The sequence below is a fragment of the Coregonus lavaretus genome (genome assembly GCF_964263955.1).
Source record: "Coregonus lavaretus genome assembly, contig: HAP1_SCAFFOLD_547, whole genome shotgun sequence".
NCBI classification, from domain to species: domain Eukaryota; kingdom Metazoa; phylum Chordata; class Actinopteri; order Salmoniformes; family Salmonidae; genus Coregonus; species Coregonus lavaretus.
The window spans coordinates 21314-46267 of NW_028158994.1; the positions used below are offsets into that span (position 1 = coordinate 21314).

General features: G+C 43.1%; 1 protein-coding gene across 1 annotated transcript in view; it reads right to left on the minus strand.

The window, feature by feature from the left end:
* The window catches only part of LOC311123376 (ciliary neurotrophic factor receptor subunit alpha-like), a 271912-nt gene that overhangs the window by 18883 nt on the left and 228075 nt on the right, over nucleotides 1-24954 (minus strand). Inside the window, exons 6-7 of the mRNA XM_084197647.1 lie at nucleotides 24181-24370; nucleotides 451-598 (exon numbers count right to left, since the gene is read on the minus strand). Coding sequence (XP_084053773.1) covers nucleotides 451-598; nucleotides 24181-24370 — 338 coding nt within the window. The remainder of the gene's footprint in view (nucleotides 1-450; nucleotides 599-24180; nucleotides 24371-24954) is intronic.

Consider the following 24954-nt stretch of genomic DNA (forward strand, 5'->3'; position numbering starts at 1 on the left):
TTAGAATTTCATTGAAATCTTATTGTATTTCGCTGTTTCATGTAGTAGGCCATGCATGATGCCAATCCATGGGGCTATAGTTAGAGATCAATGTACCGTCAACGAGGACGTTAATGATGAAGCCTACTGATCACCAGCAGGCCACGTCAACAAGTGGAACATACCATTTATTTAGGCCTACGTTGTGCATTTTATTACGGGCTTGAAATGCTTTATAACAATGGGAATTTGAATTCCAACTCCACCCGTTGCATCAATTGTATTTTTACATCTCAAGAAAGAGATGCACCTCCCTTTCTTTTTTTTTATGGACCCACCCATGGAAATCAAATACCTGTCCAACTGGACCCACCCATGGAAATCAAATACCTGTCCAACTGGACCCACCCATGGAAATCCAATACCTGTCAAACTGATTTGTTCCGGTGCCGGGTCTGGGTATCTACTCACCACATGAGGGCCAGCGTTAGGGCCCCTTGCAGCAGACAGGAGGACCAGAGGAGAGGTGAGAGGAGGTGTAGGGACGAGGAAGCTCCGCCCACTGGGACGTCTGCCCTATGGGGCTCTGCTGAGGGAGGGGCCGGGGAGGGGGTGGTCTCTGTAACACAGCCAATCACAACACAGCCAATTAAAACAAATATCCAATCAGAACATATCCAATGAGAAGCCAACAGAAGATGGCAGGACGTGTCTGACCATAGTGACCAATGTCAGAACAGAACATAGATACATCCATATAGTTCCATACAGTATATCTATAGCCACTATGCACCTCTCAACATATCCAATAACACAATAAGAGACAGCAGGACATGCAAGGACATATTTGACCAGAGCAGGACATGTTTGACCAGAGCAGAACATGCCAGGACATGTTTGACCAGAGCAGAACATGCCAGGACATGTTTGACCAGAGCAGAGCATGACAGGACATGTTCGACCAGAGCAGAACATGACAGGACATGTTTGACCAGAGCAGAACATGCCAGGACATGTTTGACCAGAGCAGAGCATGACAGGACATGTTCGACCAGAGCAGAACATGACAGGACATGTTCGACCAGAGCAGAACATGACAGGACATGTTTGACCAGAGCAGAGCATGACAGGACATGTTCGACCAGAGCAGAACATGACAGGACATGTTCGACCAGAGCAGAACATGACAGGACATGTTCGACCAGAGCAGAGCATGACAGGACATGTTCGACCAGAGCAGAACATGACAGGACATGTTCAACCAGAGCATGACAGGACATGTTTGACCAGAGCAGAGCATGACAGGACATGTTTGACCAATACCTAAAATCTAATCAAATGTTATTTGTCACATGCTTCGTTAACAACAGGCGTAGACTAACAGTGAAATGCTTACTAACGGGCCCTTCCCAACGACGCAGAGAGGGAAAAAATGAGAAAAAAATGAGAAATAATAGAAAAATAATAACACGAGAAATAAATACACACTGAGTAACGATAACTTGGCTATATACAAGGAGTACCAGTACTGAGTCGATGTGCAGCGGTACCAGGTAATAACATGGCTATATACACGGGTACCAGTACTGAGTCGATGTGCAGGGGTACGAGGTAATTTAGGTAGATACACTACATGGTCAAAATCATGGGCATTAATATGGAGTTGGTCCCCCCTTTGCTGCTGTGCAGGCCAGTTAAGTTCTTCCACACCGATCTCGACAAACCATTTCTCTGTCTTTCCCAAACTGTTGCCACAAAGTTGGAAGCATAGAATCGTCTAGAATGTCATTGTATGCTGTAGCGTTAAGATTTCCCTTCACTGGAACTAAGGGGCCTAGCCCAAACTATGAAAAACAGCCCCAGACCTTTATTCCTCCTCCACCAAACTTTACAGTTAGCACTATGCATTGGGGCAGGTAGTGTTCTCCTGGCATCTGCCAAACCCAGATTCGTCCGTCGTACTGCCAGATGGTGAAGCATGATTCATCACTCCAGAGGATGTGTTTCCACTGCAGAGTCCAGTAGCTGCGAGCTTTACACCACTCCAGCCGACGCTTGACATTGTGCTTGGTGATCTTAGGCTTGTGTGCGGCTACTCGGCCATGGAAACCCAATTCATGACGCTCCCGACGAACAGTTATTGTGCTGACGTTGCTTCCAGAGGCAGTTCGGAACTCGGCAGTGAGTGTTGCAACTGAGGACAGACAATTTTTATGCGCCTCAGCACTCAGCGGTCCCGTTCAGTGAGCTTGTTTGGCCTATTACTTTGTGGCTGAGCCGTTGTTGCTCCAAGACATTTCCACTTTACAATAACAGCCCTTACAGTTGACAGATGTAGCAGGGCAGACATTAGACCAACTGACTTGTTGGAAAGGTAACTTCCTGTGACGGTGCCACATTGAAAGTCACTGAGCTCTTCAGTGAGGCCATTCTACTGCCAATTTTTGTCTATGGAGATTGCATGGCGGTGTGCTCGATTTTATACACCTGTCAGCAATGGGTTTGGATGAAATAACCGAATCCACTAATTTGAAGGGGTGTCCACGTACTGATGTATATACAGTGCATTCGGAAAGTATTCAGATCCCTTGACTTTTTCCACATTTTGTTACGTTACAGCCTTATTCTAAAATTGATTAAATAGTTTTTTTCCCCTCATCAATCTACACACAATACTCCATAATTACAATGCAAAAACAGGTTTTAAGAATTTTTTTCAAATTCATAAACAATTAAAAACTGAAATATCACATTTACATACGTTTTCAAACCCTTTACTCTGTACTTTGTTGAAGCACCTTTGGCAGCGATTACAACCTTGAGTCTTCTTGGGTATGGCACACCTGTATTTGTGGAGTATTTGTGGAGTTTCTCCAATTCTTCTCTGCAGATCCTCTCAAGCTCTGTCAGGTTGGATGGTGAGCGTCGCTGCACAGCTAATTTCAGGTCTCTCCAGAGATGTTAGATTGGGTTCAAGACCGGGCTCTGGCTGGGCCAATCAAGGACATTCAGAGACATGTCCCGAAGCCACTCCTGCGTTGTCTTGGCTGTGTGCTTAGGGTTGTTGTCCTGTTGGAAGGTGACCCTTCACCCCAGTCTGAGGTCCTGAGCGCTCTGGAGCAGGTTTCAAGGATCAAGGATCTCTGTACTTTGCTCCGTTCATCTTTCCCTCAATCCTGACTAGTCTCCCAGTCCCTGCCGCTGAAAAACATCCCCACAGCATAATGCTGCCACCACCATGCTTCACCAAAGGGATGGTGCCAGGTTTCCTCCAGACGTAATGGTTGGCATTCAGGCCAAAGAGTTCAATCTTGGTTTCATCAGACCAGAGAATTTGTTTCTCATGGTCTGAGAGTCTTTAGGTGCCTTTTGGCAAACTCCAAGCGGGCTGTCATGTGCCTTTTACTGAGGAGTGGCTTCCGTCTGGTCACTCTACCATAAAGGCCTGATTGGTGGAGTGCTGCAGAGATGGTTGTCCTTCTGGAAGGTTCTCCCATCTCCACAGAGGAACTCTAGAGTTCTGTCAGAGTGACCATTGAGTTCTTGGTCACCTCCCTGACCAAGGCCCTTCTCCCCCGATTGCTCAGTTTGGCCGGGCGGCCAGCTCTAGGAAGAGTCTTAGTGGTTCCAAACTTCTTCCATTTAAGAATGATGGAGGCCACTTTGTTCTTGGGGACCTTCAATGCTGCAGAAATGTTTTGGTACCCTTCCCCAGATCTGTGCCTCGACACAATCCCGTCTCGGAGCTCTACGGACAATTCCTTCGACCTCATGGTTTGGTTTTTGCTCTGACATGCACTGTCAACTGTGGGACCTTATATAGACAGGTGTGTGCCTTTCCAAATCATGTCCAATCAATTGAATTTACCACAGGTGGACTCCAGTCAAGTTGTAGAAAGATCTCAAGAATGATCAATGATAACAGGGTGCACCTGAGCTCAATTTCGTGTCTTATAGCAAAGGGTCTGAATACTTATATAAATACTTATTTCTGTTTTTTATTTTTAATACATTTGCAAAAATTTATACAAACCTGTTTTCACTTTTGTCATTATGGGGTACTGTGTGCATATTGCTGCGGAAAAATATAATTGAATCAATTTTAGAATAAGGCTGTAACGTAACAAAATGTGGAAAAAGTCAAGGGGTCTGAATACTTTCCGAAGGCACTGTACATATGAAATGAGTAAAGCAGTATGTAAACATTATTAAAGTGACCAGTGATTCCATGACTATGTACATAGGGCAGCAGCACTGACTTGCCCCTGGATTGATGTTTCAGCATTGTCTCAATGAAGAGTTCGGCGTTCGACTAGGCATTTACAAGCGTGCTAGAGCAGCGGCAATATGTGAAGCTAACCGAAGCTGGCTTAATAAAAGCCTGAGTAGATCTAGCTCGCTTCCTAGTGACAGACAAAGTGAGACACACCTTGTGAAGACTTAAAGAAAATGTTTGACCTGTGTCATTGCCAACAAAGGGTATATAACAAAGTATTGAGAAACTTTTGTTATTGACCAAATACTTATTGTATCCTACAATGTGATTTTCTGGATTTTATTTTCTCAATTTGTCTGTCATAGTTGACGTGTACCTTTGATGAAAATTACAGGCCTCTCTCATCTTTTTAAGTGGGAGAACTTGCACAATTGGCTGACTAAATATTTTTTTCCCCCACTGTATATACAGTTGAAGTCGGAGGTTTACATACACCTTAGCCAAATACATTTAAACTCAGTTTTTCACAATTCCTGATATTTAATCCTAGTAGAAAATCCCTGTCTCAGGTCAGTTAGGATCACCACTTTATTTTAAGAATGTGAAATGTCAGAATAATAGTAGAAAGAATGATACATTTCAGATTTTATTTCTTTCATCACATTCCCAGTTGGTCAGAAGTTTATATACACTCAATTAGTATTTGGTAGCATTGCCTTTAAATTGTTTAACTTGGGTCAAACGTTTCAGGTAGCCTTCCACAAGCTTCCCACAATAAGTTGGGTGAATTTTGGCCCATTCCTCTTGATAGAGCTGGTGTAACTGAGTCAGGTTTGTAGGCCTCCTTGCTCGCACACGCTTTTTCAGTTCTGCCCACAAATGTTCTATAGGATTGAGGTCAGGGCTTTGTGATGGCCACTCCAATACCTTGACTTTGTTGTCCTTAAGCCATTTTGCCACAACTCTGGAAGTATGCTTGGGGTCATTATCCATTTGGAAGACCCATTTGCGACCAAGCTTTAACTTCCTGACTGATGTCTTGAGATGTTGCTTCAATATATCCACATCATTTTCCTTCCTCATGATGCCATCTATTTTGTGATGTGCACCAGTCCCTCCTGCAGCAAAGCACCCCCACAGCATGATACTGCCACCCCCGTGCTTCACAGTTGGGATGGCTTTGGAGTCCCCTGTAGCTCAGTTGGTAGAGCATGGTGCTTGCAACGCCAGGGTTGTGGGTTCGTTTCCCACGGGAAGCCTGTATGAAAATGTATGCGCTCACTAACTGTAAGTTGCTCTGGATAAGAGCATCTGCTAAATGACTTAAATGTAAAAATGTGTTCTTCGGCTTGCAAGCGACCCCCTTTTTCCTCCAAACATATTGATGGTCATTATGGCCAAGCAGTTCTATTTTTGTTTCATCAGACCAGAGGACATTTCTCCAAAAATGTTTGTCCCCATGTGCAGTTGCAAACCGTATTCTGACTTTTTTAGGGCGGTTTTGGAGCAGTGGCTTCTTCCTTGCTGAGTAGCCTTTCAGGTTATGTCGATATAGGACTCGTTTTACTGTGAATATAGATACTTTTGTACCTGTTTCTTCCAGCATCTTCTCAAGGTCCTTTGCTGTTGTTCTGGGATTGATTTGCACTTTTCGCACCAAAGCACGTTCATCTCTAGGAGACAGAACGCGTCTCCTTCCTGAGCCGTATGACGGCTACGTGGTCCCATGGTGTTTATACTTGCATACTATTGTTTGTACAGATGAACGTGGTACCTTCAGGCATTTGGAAATTGCTCCCATGGATGAACCAGACTTGTGGAGGTCTACAATTTTTCTTTCTGAGGTCTTCTTTAGATTTTCCCATGATGTCAAGCAAAGAGGCAAAGAGTTTGAAGGTAGGCCTTGAAATACATCCACAGGTACATCTCCAATTGACTCAAATGATGTCAATTAGCCTATCAGAAGCTTCTAAAGCCATGACATCCTTTTCTAGAATTTTCAAAGATGTTTAAAGGCACAGTTAACTTAGTGTATGTAAACTTCTGACCCACTGGAATTGTGATACAGTGAATTATATGTGAAATAATCTGTCTGTAAACAATTGTTGGAAAAATTACTTGTGTCACGCACAAAGTAGATGTCCTAACCGACTTGCCAAAACTATAGTTTGTTAACAAGAAATGTGTGTAGTGGTTGAAAAATGAGTTTTAATGACTCCAACCTAAGTGTATGTAAACTTCCGACTTCAACTGTACAGTGGGGGAAAAAAGTATTTAGTCAGCCACCAATTGTGCAAGTTCTCCCACTTAAAAAGATGAGAGAGGCCTGTAATTTTCATCATAGGTACACGTCAACTATGACAGACAAAATGATTTTAAAAATTCCAGAAAATCACATTGTAGGATTTTTTATGAATTTATTTGCAAATTATGGTGGAAAATAAGTATTTGGTCAATAACAAAAGTTTCTCAATACTTTGTTATATACCCTTTGTTGGCAATGACACAGGTCAAACGTTTTCTGTAAGTCTTCACAAGGTTTTCACACACTGTTGCTGGTATTTTGGCCCATTCCTCCATGCAGATCTCCTCTAGAGCAGTGATGTTTTGGGGTTGTCGCTGGGCAACACGGACTTTCAACTCCCTCCAAAGATTTTCTATGGGGTTGAGATCTGGAGACTGGCTAGGCCACTCCAGGACCTTGAAATGCTTCTTATGAAGCCACTCCTTCGTTGCCCGGGCAGTGTGTTTGGGATCATTGTCATGCTGAAAGACCCAGCCACGTTTCATCTTCAATGCCCTTGCTGATGGAAGGTTTTCACTCAAAATCTCACGATACATGGCCCCATTCATTCTTTCCTTTACACGGATCAGTCGTCCTGGTCCCTTTGCAGACAAACAGCCCCAAAGCATGATGTTTCCACCCCCATGCTTCACAGTAGGTATGGTGTTCTTTGGATGCAACTCAGCATTCTTTGTCCTCCAAACACGACGAGTTGAGTTTTTACCAAAAAGTTATATTTTGGTTTCATCTGACCATATGACATTCTCCCAATCCTCTTCTGGATCATCCAAATGCACTCTAGCAAACTTCAGACGGGCCTGGACATGTACTGGCTTAAGCAGGGGGACACGTCTGGCACTGCAGATTTGAGTCCCTGGCGGCGTAGTGTGTTACTGATGGTAGGCTTTGTTACTTTGGTCCCAGCTCTCTGCAGGTCATTCACTAGGTCCCCCCGTGTGGTTCTGGGAATTTTGCTCACCGTTCTTGTGATCATTTTGACCCCACGGGGTGAGATCTTGCGTGGAGCCCCAGATCGAGGGAGATTATCAGTGGTCTTGTATGTCTTCCATTTCCTAATAATTGCTCCCACAGTTGATTTCTTCAAACCAAGCTGCTTACCTATTGCAGATTCAGTCTTCCCAGCCTGGTGCAGGTCTACAATTTTGTTTCTGGTGTCCTTTGACAGCTCTTTGGTCTTGGCCATAGTGGAGTTTGGAGTGTGACTGTTTGAGGTTGTGGACAGGTGTCTTTTATACTGATAACAAGTTCAAACAGGTGCCATTAATACAGGTAACGAGTGGAGGACAGAGGAGCCTCTTAAAAAAGAAGTTACAGGTCTGTGAGAGCCAGAAATCTTGCTTGTTTGTAGGTGACCAAATACATATTTTCCACCATAATTTGCCAATAAATTCATTAAAAATCCTACAATGTGATTTTCTGGAGAAAAAAAAAACTCATTTTGTCTGTCATAGTTGACGTGTACCTATGATGAAAATTACAGGCCTCTCTCATCTTTTTAAGTGAGAGAACTTGCACAATTGGTGGCTGACTTAATACTTTTTTTCCCCAATGTATATGTTTGTTTGGGGTAGGGTGGGTGGGGCAGTATAATATCCATAAGGGGAGCAGCAATGATTCGGAAGTCCGGGGAGGGAGGAGGTGATGTGGTCTTTGACTAGCCTCTCGAAGCACTTCATGATGACGGAAGTGAGTTCTACGGGTCGGTAGTGATGTATATTCTTTAATTAGTTAGAAGATAGAACTGGGTTAATCACGAACATTGAGTTAGAATTGTGTGTTACTGGGCTAGGAATGTTATTGGGGCATTTCACTGTGTGGGGGTGAGTAGAGAAGAAACTACCCTAGGGTCAAAGTGCTTGCTCTTACTTCAATCCATGGCTGTCTTTTGTCTCTCTTCAAACATTGTGAAAGGAGCGGCACCAGGGTTGGATGGAGTTTGGGCTAGACCTTTTTGGTATCTTCTTGATTGATTACAGCATGGGGGGGGGGGTTGTGTCAAGAATTTAGGGCCTTGTCATATTGAGACTGTGCAAGACAGGGGAGCAGTAATTGGTTAGAGTAATAGTTCAGCCGTCCTCAGGGACAAAGGAAGTGGGTGTGGACTGATAAAGAGCGGGAAACTAAGCAGGGAGGGATTTGAACCTAGGGTGGAAGAACGGAAACTATATAGGTAGGAGGGAGAGAGAGAGACGGGGCGAATCTGCAGATTGGCCTGACTCTGTTGACATTATAATAAAGTCATTCTTGATTGCACAAACACTCTGGAAGATCTTATTTGTAATAAAGTATAGTGGTTATTTTCCACAAGATAATTGGCACCCAACGTGGGGCTGGTTATAGAGATCCCTGAGTGCTTTACCGTCGGAGGAAGTTTGAGCGACTCACACAGACTCAGTGGCCACTGTTTAAAAGGTGCTATGTTCTTACTTAAACTGTGTGTTTCGATCAGGCTGAATCTGAGGGTGGGGTACACAGAAGGGTTCTCTCTAAAATAAGGACCAAATTTAGCATAAGTACAGAGTTTTTGGTTGGAATGAGAAATAAGCATGCATGCAATGTGATTATAGATAAGGTAAATAAGACAAGCAGGCTAGTAGACAAGGTGTGTGTCCTGGATTAAAAGGAAATCAGAAGGAGTGTGTGTGTCCTGGTTTAAAAGGAAATCAGAAGGAGTGTGTGTGTCCTGGTTTAAAAGGAAATCAGAAGGAGTGTGTGTGTGTGTGTGTTTTCTCGGAGGGGTAGGACAAATCCAGTTGGAGGAACAGGTTACGTGTACGGGTGTCTAGGTTGTTAAAGTGATGTTCCGCTGGGACTGAATTAGGGGAAATTAACATGTGGCGATAAAGAATCATTAGAAATACGAATGCGGTGGAGATGAATAATATTGACATATGATGTATGTTATGTGGGGGTAATTGGTTAATGGAGAGTGGATAAAAGTGTGACAGTATAAATACGGAGCCGTATGTGGGGGGTGAGAGACAGTGCATAGAGCGTGTGAAAAGGTTTTAAGCAATATAATAATTATCTATCATTTCAGAAGCAGAGGTGATATAGTCAAGGAATTTTTGTATATTAGGGGAAAAATAGAATTCATCTGGTTAAGTCGTTATATCTGTTTTCAAATCAATGAATGTGGGTTTGACTCGTTGGCTGCTAAGGTATAATACGTTGAGCGTGTGAGATCTGTGTCCTTCAAAGCTATTTCGTGATAAATGTGGTATGTGCCAGATACTAAAAATACGGACCATTTAGAATTGGAATAACGGAGGATTTACTTGTCATTCAGTTAAAGTATAGATTCTGCATTAGATTTTCCAATTACGTTTATGGGGTTGCTTAGATTGATAGATCAGTCAGTGTTCATTTTGTGTTATAAGACTGAACGATTTAGCAGCTTGCTGATTTAAAATGGAACAACTCCCGTTTTCAACCGTCAGACGCTCTTATCCAGAGCGACATACAGGAGTGGTTAGGGTTGGGTGCCTTGCTCGGGGGCACATCGACAGATGTTTGCCTGGTCGGCTCGGGGATTAGAACCGGCAACCTTTCTGTTTGCTGGAACAGCGCTCTTGACCACTAGGCTACCCGCCGCCCGAACGAGTTGATAATTTGAAAGCTACTAGGAATACAATTGAATATGGGTGTGAATTCATTGTATGCTTGTAAATTATAGCCAGTGTTGTTTTACTAATTAGAGCAGAAAGGACAGGCTGGGGAAGGACAGGCTGGGGAAGGACAGGCTGGGGAAGGACAGGCTGGGGAAGGACAGGCTGGGGAAGGACAGGCTGGGGAAGGACAGGCCGGGGAAGGACAGGCCGGGGAAGGACAGGCTGGGGAAGGACAGGCTGGGGAAGGACAGGCTGGGGAAGGACAGGCTGGGGATTGCACTGGAGCTGTGGTAATGATTATTAGAATTTGATAACAGGGAAGTGATTTATGGCTCTGGTTCGTGGGTCCATCTGGTACGAATTGAGCTGTAAGATTTCAAGTAAAGGTCTAAATACTTGACTGGAAGACAGTGCTTTGATAAATTCTAATTGTTATTACTTTATTCGATAGGTTGCTTAACACCAGTGGTGTATGCAAATAGTTGGTGAATTCTAGAACGATCATTTATTTTCGTTACGGGGACCAGGGGATGCAAGGAGCTTTAGCTATTATGCTGAGGGAATAGCACCAACCTATAGTGGGTTCTAGATTTGTTGAATAAACAAACTTATATTTTAAACTAAAGTAACCACAATTATAAGATTATCAGAAAAAAGGCACAATTTAATGCGAAATAGTTATTACAATTATTAGTAATAGTTATTACAAGTGTCGTTGATCCAGTAATGATACAAGGATAAGTAGAGGAAAGGCAAGGGATTAAATCTCATTTAGGGAAAGAGGAAGAGTATGAAGATATATTAGGGAGAAAATACCATTAACTGAGGGATATAAAACATTTAGCTGAGAAACACAACAGGAATAATTTACCTTCCACCCTAATATAGACATCAGACCACACCAGAAGTAGAGATGGCAGGATCACCAGTAGCAATCATGAAGAGAAGGTTCCCAGATAATAGTGAAGATATTGGTAATATCTCTAACAAATGGGGAAAAAAGGACCAGAAAGATAGTAACTAAATTGCCAAAGGAGGGAACATTTGATGTAACCGTGTGCGAGGAAATGGATACACTAATAAAGAACTATAAAACAGGAAAGAAAGGGGAGAAGAGAAAGAAGAAGAGAGAGAAAGAGAGAGAAATCTCGAAAATATTCTGGGAGGAAGGAAAGAGTTGGAGGGACAGCATAGCCAAAGCCAGAAGGATGATAACGGAGAGGGAGAGGCTGGTTCAACTACACCACCACCATACACAGAAGGATGATAACGGAGAGGGAGAGGCTGGTTCAACTACACCACCACCATACACAGAAGGATGATAACGGAGAGGGAGAGGCTGGTTCAACTACACCACCACCATACACAGAAGGATGATAACGGAGAGGGAGAGGCTGGTTCAACTACACCACCACCATACACAGAAGGATGATAACGGAGAGGGAGAGGCTGGTTCAACTACACCACCACCATACACAGAAGGATGATAACGGAGAGGGAGAGGCTGGTTCAACTACACCACCACCATACACAGAAGGGGGGACAATATTCACAGGTTACAGGTCTAGTCTCAATAACAGGGAATGTAGAGATAGAAGAGGAAGAAAAGGGGAAACAACAGGTTTCCACGCCTCAAAGAGGAGACAAATCACATTTAGATATAGACTGTTATGGAGGACTGAGGGACATGTTAACAGAGCTAGAAAATTATGGGGTAGATGAACAAAAGTATGGAGGGCTAAAAGATGTGGAGAATACGACTGATGGAGAAGGTGAAGAGCTTAGACCGGATGCTGACTCTGATCAAGAACAGAGAGAGATAGAGGGAGGACTATCAGAGCAAGGAGCCACGGGAGGCAAACCTATAGTCACAGAATCAGGAACAGAGAGAGACAGAGGGAGGACTATCAGAGCAAGGAGCCACGGGAGGCAAACCTATAGTCACATAATTAGGTAAGGCACTATATGCTCATCTGGAAAAAGCAAAATTAAGAAACAGAAGGACAATAAAAAAGCCTGAGAAATATGGAGCTCAATGTCCCATTTTGGTAAAGGGGACACGGGTTCACTATGTGCCTTGGGGAACGCAGGACATGGAAGGTCTGGTGACTAGACTGGCTAACCTGCATGAAGGAGCAGACTGCCTAACCTGCATGAAGGAGCAGACTGGCTAACCTGCATGAAGGAGCAGACTGCCTAACCTGCATGAAGGAGCAGACTGCCTAATCTGCATGAAGGAGCAGACTGCCTAATCTGCATGAAGGAGCAGACTGCCTAATCTGCATGAAGGAGCAGACTGCCTAATCTGCATGAAGGAGCAGACTGCCTAATCTGCATGAAGGAGCAGACTGCCTAATCTGCATGAAGGAGCAGACTGCCTAATCTGCATGAAGGAGCAGACTGCCTAATCTGCATGAAGGAGCAGACTGCCTAACCTGCATGAAGGAGCAGACTGCCTAACCTGCATGAAGGAGCAGACTGGCTAACCTGCATGAAGGAGCAGGGAAATGGATTAGAACATTTGAAGAACAAACGATGGGGAAGCTGCTAGCGGTGGGAGACTTGAAGGCATTGCTGGCCAGGGTGGTGGGAGACCTGAAGGCATTGCTGGCCAGGGTGGTGGGAGACCTGAAGGCATTGCTGGCCAGGGCGGTGGGAGACCTGAAGGCATTGCTGGCCAGGGTGGTGGGAGACCTGAAGGCATTGCTGGCCAGGGTGGTGGGAGACCTGAAGGCATTGCTGGCCAGGGTAGTGGGAGTGGCCAAAATGGAGAACTTGATGCAGGCGGATGGCCTCATACCGGCGGGGCGGAGAACGGAGTGGCCTTTGACAATTATAGGACTGTGGCACACTCTGAGAATAGAGTATCCAGCCTAAATAGACCCTAAAGCACTAAGAGGGGAGCCATTGAGGGATAAAGAAAACCCGGCAGGGTACCTGGAGAACCAGCTGAAGAGGTGGCGACAAGAAACAGAAAGAGATCCAGAGGGGGATCCACTGATGACAACACTGTTCAGGACATCACTGATGGAAGCAATGCCAACGCCTGTCAGAAGCAGACTAGAAGATGTGGTGGGACTAACGTCAAAGTCACACAAAGAGTTCTGTGACCATGTTATCCACGCACTGGAGAAATACAGGAAGGATGAACAGAAACTGACAGATCAAGGGAGAGACATTCAAAGAAAACTGACACAGATGCAGCTGGAAGAGCTGACAAGAAAGGACAAAAAGACAACACAAGCTCCAGTGATCACTCCGGTCCCGACGGAGGAGGGTGGCATGGTACCTGTCATCCAGGGAGATCAATAACCACTGCCTCAGCAGCAAGGCCAAAGAGCTCCTGCCTTACCAGTAGTGAATGTGTATACACACCAATCCCCTGGACAGTGGCAAAACAAGAATAATGAAAATGGACCCAAGAATCAATGGTACCAACCCCAGCATCAGATACACCCGAATGGTGGACCAAGAAGACCTGGAGGTGCAATCAATCAGGACATACAATAAGGAGTTGTCCCACCAAGTCGTGGTGGCCTAGGCAACCACAACATGGTAATTGGCTAGGAAATGGGCCCAGCTCAGCTGAATGGCAGCAGTCTCAGACAAAGGCTCCACAAGGCCCAGTGAACCCGTGGGGAGGACCAGATCATGGACACTAGGGATGCCCAGGGAATCCGGCCCAGTGAACCCGTGGGCAGGACCAGATCAGGGATACTAGGGATGCCCAGGGAATCCGGCCCAGTGAACCCGTGGGGAGGACCAGATCAGGGATACTAGGGATGCCCAGGGAATCCTAGAGGGGAGGGTCAGCTAGTGGCAGTAACTATGCAGGCTGATGAAGAACCTATGCTGCAGGTTCAGGTGAATCATAGAGGCCCACCCATGATGATAGATACTGGAGCAACTTACTCATGGGTAAGTCCAAATGATGCCTCTCACCTCCCCATGTCGGGCAAATATGCAAAGACAGTAGGATTTTCGGGGAACAAACGCAGCTAATACCTATGACAGGTTCAGTAAAACTAGAAGCAGGAGGAAAGTTGCCTGCATACCTATATTAGTATCAGAACAAACTCCAGTTAATCTATTAGGAAGAGATGCACTGTGTAGAATGGGCATCCAAATCAAATGCACATCAGAGGGACTAATAATAGATCAGGAAGGTGTACGTCCACAGATGATGATGGCTATGGGAAAAACAGCAAATGCGTATTGGATAGGGAACATAGAAGCACCAATACAAGAGGTACTAACGAAGTGGGGGAAGTTCATAAGGGCTCAAATTCCAGAAATGAATCCACCAAAATTAGGCTATCATTGTACACTACAATATGACCTATATCAAAATAATTTGCTCGAACAACTATGGTTGAAGAAGGCATGGGGTAAACCGGCCTCTATGAGATCGCAGTATTTTGTGATAGGGAAAGAAGGGGCAGCAGTGGAAGCACAGGATGCTCCAGGATCTGATATCATAAAGACTTGGTTTGATATACCAGGAACAGAACCTCACATAACACTTTTAGTGGCAGAGAGATATCAGGCAAGGGACTTAGGACCAATTATGGAAAAAGCTAAGAGTACACAATGGGAAAATACAGAGAATCCATTGATTTTCCAGTCTGCTGACAAGAACTTGATTAAAGTCCCCTACAGTATAAATGATGAGGGAGATGTAGGAGACCACGTCTCAAATAACATTTTGATAGATACTTGGGATCAAATATCACTGATTCCTTACACTGAGGAATTGATTGACTGTATTTGTGAGAGGGAGGAGTATTACATTCAGTGGGGTTAAAGAATCCTTCCGAGGGTCAAAGATAATGGATTCTGAAAGGTGAAATGTAAATTGACAGTATGTATGGGTGACAGCGCGAATGAGGGTTACAAATAGTCAAATGGTGTATCATGCTGCATTTAAACAATCGCCAGAGGGGTTGAATTTGTGTGTTATGGATTGTAGTAAAGTGTTATGGGCGTCGAATGACGATGACACTAATGGGAGAAACCATCATCACATTAGTAAATGATTTTATAGAAGGGGGGCCACAGGGCATGTGGGAGAGTACAACCAACGAGGCAAGAGATGGCATATTTGAATTTCCGACTCACGAAGCATGTTGGGGGTGAATGAGTGGTAGCAGTGCGGCTAAGGAAAAGCCTAGGGGTTTAAATCATATAGGATTTCATTTCCTTTTATGTGCACTAGATTGTGGAATTCACTGGAAAAGGGAGCAGTCACAAGTGATGTTTGAGGGTTGTCTGAAAGAAGGGATCAGGAGATGTGGCAAGAGAGTGAGAATTTCGAATTTAGATTGTGTGGACTGATTAAGAGGTTTCAAAATGGAAACTAACTAAATATGTACTCTTTCTTCCAGGAAAAAGGGGGGAGTGATTCTCTTTTCTTTGTAATATTTTCTGAGACTAGATATAAGGCCTGGCCATTTTTGTTTGTTTATTGTTTTACTATAAAAGGTGTTCAAATAATCACAGACAAACCACTTAGTATGAAATGTTAGCTGTATAGGATTGTTATTTGGGTTTTGGGTTTTTTTCACGGGATGGGAGTGAAATATCTTAAAGGGGCAAACACATGTAATTTGGGCTTTTATTTACTGAGGGATAAGTAAGTATGTGTGAGTTATTTTGAAAAGAGCTATACTAAAGACATACTGTACACTTGGGATACAACATTTATTAAATGTTTTGACGGTTGTTAATTAGTAGTATACTATTTGATGGAACAATTAGTTGAATGATTTCAATGACCTCTGCAGTCTATCCTGGCTTTATAGTGTGATCTGATCATCCACACTATAAATCTTGGAGGCATGCTGAATTAGGGGGTTGATTTATAATAAGGAATTGTAAAGAAGTATATAATTTGGCATTAATCCTATATATCATCCCACACAGGACAAGGATGAAGTGGGAGAGTGTCACGATCGTCGGAGGAAGTGGACCAATGCGCAGCGTGATAAGTGAACATACTTTATTTTGTTGAGAACACCACACGAACAAAACAACAAACGATACAAAACGTGAAGTCCTTGGTTACAATACAAACCATACGGAACAAGATCCCACTACACACTGTGGAAAACAGGATGCCTAAGTATGGTTCCCAATCAGAGACAACAAGCAACAGCTGATACACGTTGCCTCTGATTGAGAACCACACCGGCCAACATAGAAACAAATGAACTAGATAATCCCCCTAGCACACAAAACACATTGAAACAACACACCCTGGCTCAACATAACAGAGTCCCAGAGCCAGGGCGTGACAGAGAGTTAGTCTTGAAGGGGAGATATCCTTGGATAACGAATGCAATTGGGTTAAGGTATCATCAAGGGTTGTCATTTTAAGTTATTATTTTTGGTTTAACAAGCAGTGTTGTTGTTGTTTTGTTTTTTGAACACATGAATCACGATGTGATGCATGTATCCAAAGGGGGGAAGGTGTTAACGTTTTTGATTTTGGGCTTACAGGAGTTTTAATGCTTTTTAATGGTTTTAATATCTTTTAATGGATTTTGGTAAGATATTCTAATTGTATTAAGGATATGAGCAGTAGTAATAATGTGTTATGGGTTAGGTTAAATCTTTTTTGTTTTTGTGATAGGAGGCAGGGTGTAGGGTCTATGAATTGAGGGGACTACAACGAGCTGGAAGGAGGTGCGCTTCATAATCTCAAGGCTTCTCTTGACGGATGAGAGGACATGAGTAGCATACTGTGTCTCACCTAACCTAACAATTTTCTTAAAATTTTCTTTTCATGGGTGAAGATAACTCTGCCCAACTGAATAGGATAATCTGAATATTTTCTGTGCCCTGGAGACTATGTGATGGCAAAAGACTACAGAAGAAAGAGTTGGAAAGACCCTATGTGGAGGGGCCTGTACCAGGTGTTGTTGGCTACCTCAATGATGGTAAAAGTGGTGGAGACAGATACTTAGATCCATGTTTCCCACTATAGAAGTGTTCCAACCCCAGCCATTGGGTAGCATTGTTGTCTTTTGTGTGTGTCTGTGCTTGTGTGTCCTTGCAGCAGTAACTCAGAGCTTCCTTATGGGTAGGCTGGTAGAAGGACACTCATCGCAGACCGATGTCGATAGATTGAGAGGGACTCTGGCTGATCTGGAGACCCTAGTGACGGGAGAAGGTTAACAGCTAAAGGTGACCATACATCATCGTCCCGGTTACACCAACGGCGGTACGGATAGAGGGTAGCGCGATCGGGTATCATCTAAACCATTGTCCCAGAGTGAGGGAACTGATGACTAAGAGACCGCCGAGAGATTCCAGACCTCCAAGACGCACCAGATATCCTCATCATCGATTTCTCTGCACTTGACTAGTTCCCTGAGAATAAGGGGAATGGGGTACTGATAATAGTAGAGAGCAGAAGAACAAGACATAGAAGGGATATAGACAGGATTAAAATGTATATTCCTGCACAGGCAGGAACCATAACTAAAATACAGAAAGGGATCACTATTAAAATACAAGGGTTAAATGGTTATTGGTGTGGGAGGAACCAGCACAAGGAGTATGGGGAAATCACATGGGGTAACGGTGACCTTAAGATAATAAAAAGAAAAAGACAGATGGATCATAGACATAAGAATAACAGCCCAGGACTTAGATAAACAATTTGATGTAGTACTTATAAGTGCTACATTTCCAGGGGGTAGGGTTGATGAAGTAATTGTTCCTTGGGAAAGTGCATTAAACCTTTACATGTTAGAGCCATACCAAATGCAGAAGAAAGGGAATGGAAGGAAGCGTTAAACAATGACTGGTATAGATGAGTACAATATATTACATTACAATTAAATAAAGAAAATATTCTAATATGCACCACATCTCTGTTTTAAATAATTAACAGTAGTTCAAAATCTTCACAGTTACCAGAACTGTGTGCTAGGATTCAATCACAACTTTTGTAATATTTAGGGAATTCTAACTATAAACAAGTTTATGATCAACCAGGATGAGGAGAGAAGTGTTGGAATAGGAACAAGGAAAAGGGAAACACCAGAGTAATGTCAAATAGATTATGAGGAAATATAGGAATGTTACATTAAAACAATTGGGTTATATAATTTGGGAGATTTCAAGGGATGTTTTGGATTGGAAATTAACTCAACTGAACTGTTGTGATCTGTCCTTTCCTGAGGTTACTACGGATGGTGTCGTAATGCATAAGCAGAGATAATTCGGTCCAGAACGGTGTAAACCTCAATAAAAACCAAAAACCCTCTACCCGGCTGAAGAGGAGCAACAAAGGCGTTGAAGACGTTCCTGTCCGACACCACCTCTTGCCAGGAGACATGAATCCAGCATCAAATCAAAGCAATCAATTGCCTTCTCTTTTGTGCATTTTCTCTCAAGAATGTGACAGGAGTCCATGTGGAGTGAGCAGGAGGAAAGATCTATTCCAATACAACGTTCTTCATAGTTACTGGTTGGCAAAATGGACAAAACAGAATGATGGTGGAGGTGGGGCGGCTCAGGTGTGACATTGGAATTGGGGCATTGCCATGGGCAATCCAAGATGAACTATGAAGCTATCTGAAGAACATAATGAAGACGCCAGAAGATTGAGTGCCGGTAGAGGAAGGGAGTGTTAGTTGAGGTAGTATGTTGATTAAGGAGGTATTATACACTACTACATTTATAGTAATTTAGACTAGGAATGCATTAAGATAATGATCTGTTGTAATTCTTGTTATGAGGAAGGTAATGCTAAAATTATGGATAATACTGTATAAAGGTACATTCTGTGAGTGTCAATATGTGCCGAGGTGAGAGTTTTAACTTTGAATGATGGAACCAAGGTGACTGGCTAAGAATTGTCATTCTAAATTTGTTTTGGGTAACTAATTTGAGTATGATTATGAATTGTAAGCTGACTGATTGATCTGAATGAAGATATGTGAGTTAAAGATGTTGACACTATTTTTAAACATGTCCTAGGTAGTATGGTTAAAACAATGCTACGTTAGTTTTAATGTGTCAGGAGACTAACACTTATGTTGGAATTATTTTGAGTAGAAATAGTGATATTTTTATTATGAGTATAACCTTGAATGCAAATATTGTGATTGACAGCATAAACATGATATACTTTTGTAAGTTTATGGGATTAGTAACCCCATAAGGAGGGATATGATGTATATTATTTAATTAGTTAGAAGATAGAACTGGGTTAATCACGAACATTGAGTTAGAATTGTTTGTTACTGGGCTAGGAATGTTATTGGGGCATTTCACTGTGTGTGGGTGAGTAGAGAAGAAACTACCCTAGGGTCAAAGTGCTTGCTCTTACTTCAATCCATGGCTGTCTTTTGTCTCTCTTCAAACATTGTGAAGGGAGCGGCACCAGGGTTGGATGGAGTTTGGGCTAGACCTTTGTCTTTTTGGTATCTTCTTGATTGATTATAGCATGGGGGGGTTGTGTCAAGAATTTAGGGCCTTGTCATATTGAGACTGTGCAAGACAGGGGAGCAGTAATTGGTTGGGGTAATAGTTTAGCCGTCCTCAGGGACAAAGGAAGTGGGTGTGGAGTGATAAAGAGCGGGAAACTAAGCAGGGAGGGATTTGAACCTAGGGTGGAAGAACGGAAACTACAGTGGGGAAAAAAAGTATTTAGTCAGTCACCAATTGTGCAAGTTCTCACACTTAAAAAGATGAGAGAGGCCTGTAATTTTCATCATAGGTACACGTCAACTATGACAGACAAAATGAGAAAACAAATTCCAGAAAATCACATTGTAGGATTTTTAATGAATTTATTTGCAAATTAGGGTGGAAAATAAGTATTTGGTCACCTACAAACAAGCAAGATTTCTGGCTCTCACAGACCTGTAACTTCTTCTTTAAGAGGCTCCTCTGTCCTCCACTTGTTACCTGTATTAATGGCACCTGTTTGAACTTGTTATCAGTATAAAAGACACCTGTCCACAACCTCAAACAGTCACACTCCAAACTCCACTATGGCCAAGACCAAAGAGCTGTCAAAGGACACCAGAAACAAAATTGTAGACCTGCACCAGGCTGGGAAGACTGAATCTGCAATAGGTAAGCAGCTTGGTTTGAAGAAATCAACTGTGGGAGCAATAATTAGGAAATGGAAGACATACAAGACCACTGATAATCTCCCTCGATCTTGGGCTCCACGCAAGATCTCACCCCGTGGGGTCAAAATGATCACAAGAACGGTGAGCAAAAATCCCAGAACCACACGGGGGGACCTAGTGAATGACCTGCAGAGAGCTGGGACCAAAGTAACAAAGCCTACCATCAGTAACACACTACGCCGCCAGGGACTCAAATCCTGCAGTGCCAGACGTGTCCCCCTGCTTAAGCCAGTACATGTCCAGGCCCGTCTGAAGTTTGCTAGAGTGCATTTGGATGATCCAGAAGAGGATTGGGAGAATGTCATATGGTCAGATGAAAACAAAATATAACTTTTTGGTAAAAACTCAACTCGTCGTGTTTGGAGGACAAAGAATGCTGAGTTGCATCCAAAGAACACCATACCTACTGTGAAGCATGCGGGTGGAAACATCATGCTTTGGGGCTGTTTTTCTGCAAAGGGACCAGGACGACTGATCCGTGTAAAGGAAAGAATGAATGGGGCTATGTATCGTGAGATTTTGAGTGAAAACCTCCTTCCATGAGCAAGGGCACTGAAGATGAAACGTGGCTGGGTCTTTCAGCATGACAATGATCCCAAACACACCGCCCGGGCAACGAAGGAGTGGCTTCGTAAGAAGCATTTCAAGGTCCTGGAGTGGCCTAGCCAGTCTCCAGATCTCAACAACAACAAAGAATCCAGAAAAACGCATGTCAAAAATGTTATAAATTGATTTACATTCTAATGAGGGAAATAAGTATTTGAACCCCTCTCAATCAGAAAGATTTCTGTCTCCCAGGTGTCTTTTATACAGGTAACGAGCTGAGATTAGGAGCACACTCTTAAAGGGAGTGCTCCTAATCTCAGTTTGTTACCTGTATAAAAGACACCTGTCCACAGAAGCAATCAATCAATCAGATTCCAAACTCTCCACCATGGCCAAGACCAAAGTGCTCTCCAAGGATGTCAGGGACAAGATTGTAGACCTACACAAGGCTGGAATGGGCTACAAGACCATTATGTATTGGATCGTTAAAAAGACACAGTGTTTACACTACCTTGTCGTTTACCAATAAAATGGATGGATAGTGAAGTAGACATATTTGGTATTCACATCTCAAAAAATATAAATTAACTTACCGAAACTAATTTCAATAGAAAAGTTTGCAAAACATAAGATTCTGCAACCATGGAGAGGTAAATACTTGCTTATTCATGGAAAATCACATTGATTAAGTCTTTGGTCCTATCATAGTTACTTACTTACTAATGATGCTGCCTTCTCCAGACAACTAGTTTAAAAAAATCATATGAGCAAAAAATATTTCACTTTATTTGGAATGCTAAGCCAGACAAAATTAAATGTGCATATTTATATAATGAATATGAGTTTGGGGGGCTAAAATGATAAAATATTAAAGTTTTAAACCTCTCGCTAAAAGCTTCACTCATACATAAATTATACTTAAACCCAAAATGGTTCTCCAGTAGAATATTAAGAAAGGTTCATCCTTTGTTAAAAAAAACAGGTCACTTTATACAGGTCACAACTTCTCATTTCCGACTATTTGAAAATGACATTTTGTTTAAAGTATCACCCTTCCTTAAACAAGCCATACATAGCTTGTTACAATTTCAGTTTTGTCCTCCAGAAAAGATAGAACACATATAACAACAAATGTTATGGTTAAACTCAAATATACTGATTAATAAAAAACTATCTTTATGGAAAAAATGTAAAAAAATGTTATTATATTTATTAATGATATTATGAATAGATACGGTGGAGTTATGTCACATATGCAGCTATCAAAAATATATGGGAATGTCTGCTCAATCCAAACTTACAACCAACTGATTGCAGCATTACCACAACACTGGAGGAGGCAAGTGGAAAAGGGAGAAGGTAGGGAACTTGTTTGTCTGCCATATATTAAAGATACAAATTGGCTGAAAAGAATTAGCATAAATAGACAAATATATGTTTAATTTGAGGACAGAAAGGTTTACAGCTGCCCCATACAGGTTGCAAAATAAATGGGAAGAGATTTTCGATGTACCGATTCCACGGCACATGGTTTATGAACTGGTACAAAAAACAACACTTGATTCAACACTTAGAATTTTTCAATTTAAATTATTATACAAAATGTTTGCCACCAACAGAATGCTATATATATGGGGCATACAACAATCTCAGCTCTGTAGATGTTCCTGTGAAGAGACAGAATCACTAGATAATTTATTCTGGTATTGCCCCTATTGTTTCTGTTCACAGGTTCAGGAATGGTTAAACAATCACAACATTCACTTAAAATGAACCTTACAAATAGCAGTGTTGTGCGATTTGGAAAGCCATAGTCAGTCAATAAATAATATAGTAACACTCGTAGGAAAGGTTTTCATCTTTAACAATCTGTGGATTCTGTACGATTAGAAAGGTTCGAAATGTATGTAAAACATCACAGCACAAATGAAAAATATATGGCACATGGAAACCAAACGAGGGTGGTATATGGTGATAGGTGGGATGGGCTGAGAGTGGCTGAGGGGTGGTGTATGGTGATAGGTGGGATGGGCTGAGAGTGGCTGAGGGGTGGTGTATGGTGATAGGTGGGATGGGCTGAGAGTGGCTGAGGGGTGGTGTATGGTGATAGGTGGGATGGGCTGAGAGTGGCTGAGGGGTGGTGTATGGTGATAGATGGGATGGGCTGAGAGTGGCTGAGGGGTGGTGTATGGTGATAGGTGGGATGGGCTGAGAGTGGCTGAGGGGTGGTGTATGGTGATAGATGGGATGGGCTGAGAGTGGCTGAGGGGTGGTGTATGGTGATAGGTGGGATGGGCTGAGAGTGGCTGAGGGGTGGTGTATGGTGATAGGTGGGATGGGCTGAGAGTGGCTGAGGGGTGGTGTATGGTGATAGGTGGGATGGGCTGAGAGTGGCTGAGGGGTGGTGTATGGTGATAGGTGGGATGGGCTGAGAGTGGCTGAGGGGTGGTGTATGGTGATAGGTGGGATGGGCTGAGAGTGGCTGAGGGGTGGTGTATGGTGATAGGTGGGATGGGCTGAGAGTGGCTGAGGGGTGGTGTATGGTGATAGGTGGGATGGGCTGAGAGTGGCTGAGGGGTGGTGTATGGTGATAGGTGGGATGGGCTGAGAGTGGCTGAGGGGTGGTGTATGGTGATAGTTGGGATGGGCTGAGAGTGGCTGAGGGGTGGTGTATGGTGATAGGTGGGATGGGCTGAGAGTGGCTGAGGGGTGGTGTATGGTGATAGGTGGGATGGGCTGAGGGGTGGTGTATGGTGATAGATGGGATGGGCTGAGAGTGGCTGAGGGGTGGGATTAAAGAGCTTATGTTCAGTAATGTACTATTGTTATGTGATTGCTGTATATAAAAGTATAATGTATATCAAAATGTGTATGTAAAATGCATCTGTAAAATGTATGTCCAGTTCCAGTCATAAGTTTCATACACCTCCTCATTCCAGGGTTTTTCTTTGTTAATACTATTTTTTACATTGTAGAATAATAATGAGACACCGAAACTATGAAATAACACATATGGGATCATGCAGTAACCAAAAAAGTGTTAAACAGATCAAAATATATTTTGTATTTGAGATTCTTCAAATAGCCACCCTTTGCCTTGATGACAGCTTTGCACACTCAAATAAAGAAAATCCCTTGAATGAGTAGGTGTGTCAAAACGTTTGACTGGTACTGTATATGTAGCAGAAAAGCTGTAAAAAAAAAGAAAAAAAAAAAAGATATGTGTCCTCCAAAAGGGTGGTGGATGGGTTAATTAAAAAATTAAAAAATTAAAAATCTAAAATACAAGCAAAGTCGAGCTAGTGTAAAAAAGTAGGGTGTGTTGTTACAAGTAGGGATCTGTTTGGGTTAGTTTAGGCTTCAGGTACGTACCGAGGAGGGGTTCTTGCTCGGTGGTGGAGGGGATCAGTTTGGGTTCGTCTATCCAGGGGGTGGCGTGCACCGCGACGCTCCAGTCACTCCAGGTGCCGATCTCTGTGTCCTTAGCCGCCACCTGGATGATGTACTCCTTCCCTATATACGCATCGGTTATGGTGTGGAACGTACTGTCTGACAACTCCACCTGAAACACACCAATCAGAGAGAAGTACCATCCGTTATGGTGTGGGACGTACTGTCTGACAACTCCACCTGAAACACACCAATCAGAGAGAAGTACCATCCGTTATGGTGTGGAACGTACTGTCTGACAACTCCACCTGAAACACACCAATCAGAGAGAAGTACCATCCGTTACGGTGTGGGACGCACTGTCTGACAACTCCACCTGAAACACACCAATCAGAGAGAAGTACCATCCGTTACGGTGTGGGACGCACTGTCTGACAACTCCACCTGAAACACACCAATCAGAGAGAAGTACCATCCGTTATGGTGTGGAACGTACTGTCTGACAACTCCACCTGAAACACACCAATCAGAGAGAAGTACCATCCGTTATGGTGTGGAACGTACTGTCTGACAACTCCACCTAAAACACACCAATCAGAGAGAAGTACCATCCGTTATGGTGTGGAACGTACTGTCTGACAACTCCACCTGAAACACACCAATCAGAGAGAAGTACCATCCGTTATGGTGTGGAACGTACTGTCTGACAACTCCACCTGAAACACACCAATCAGAGAGAAGTACCATCCGTTATGG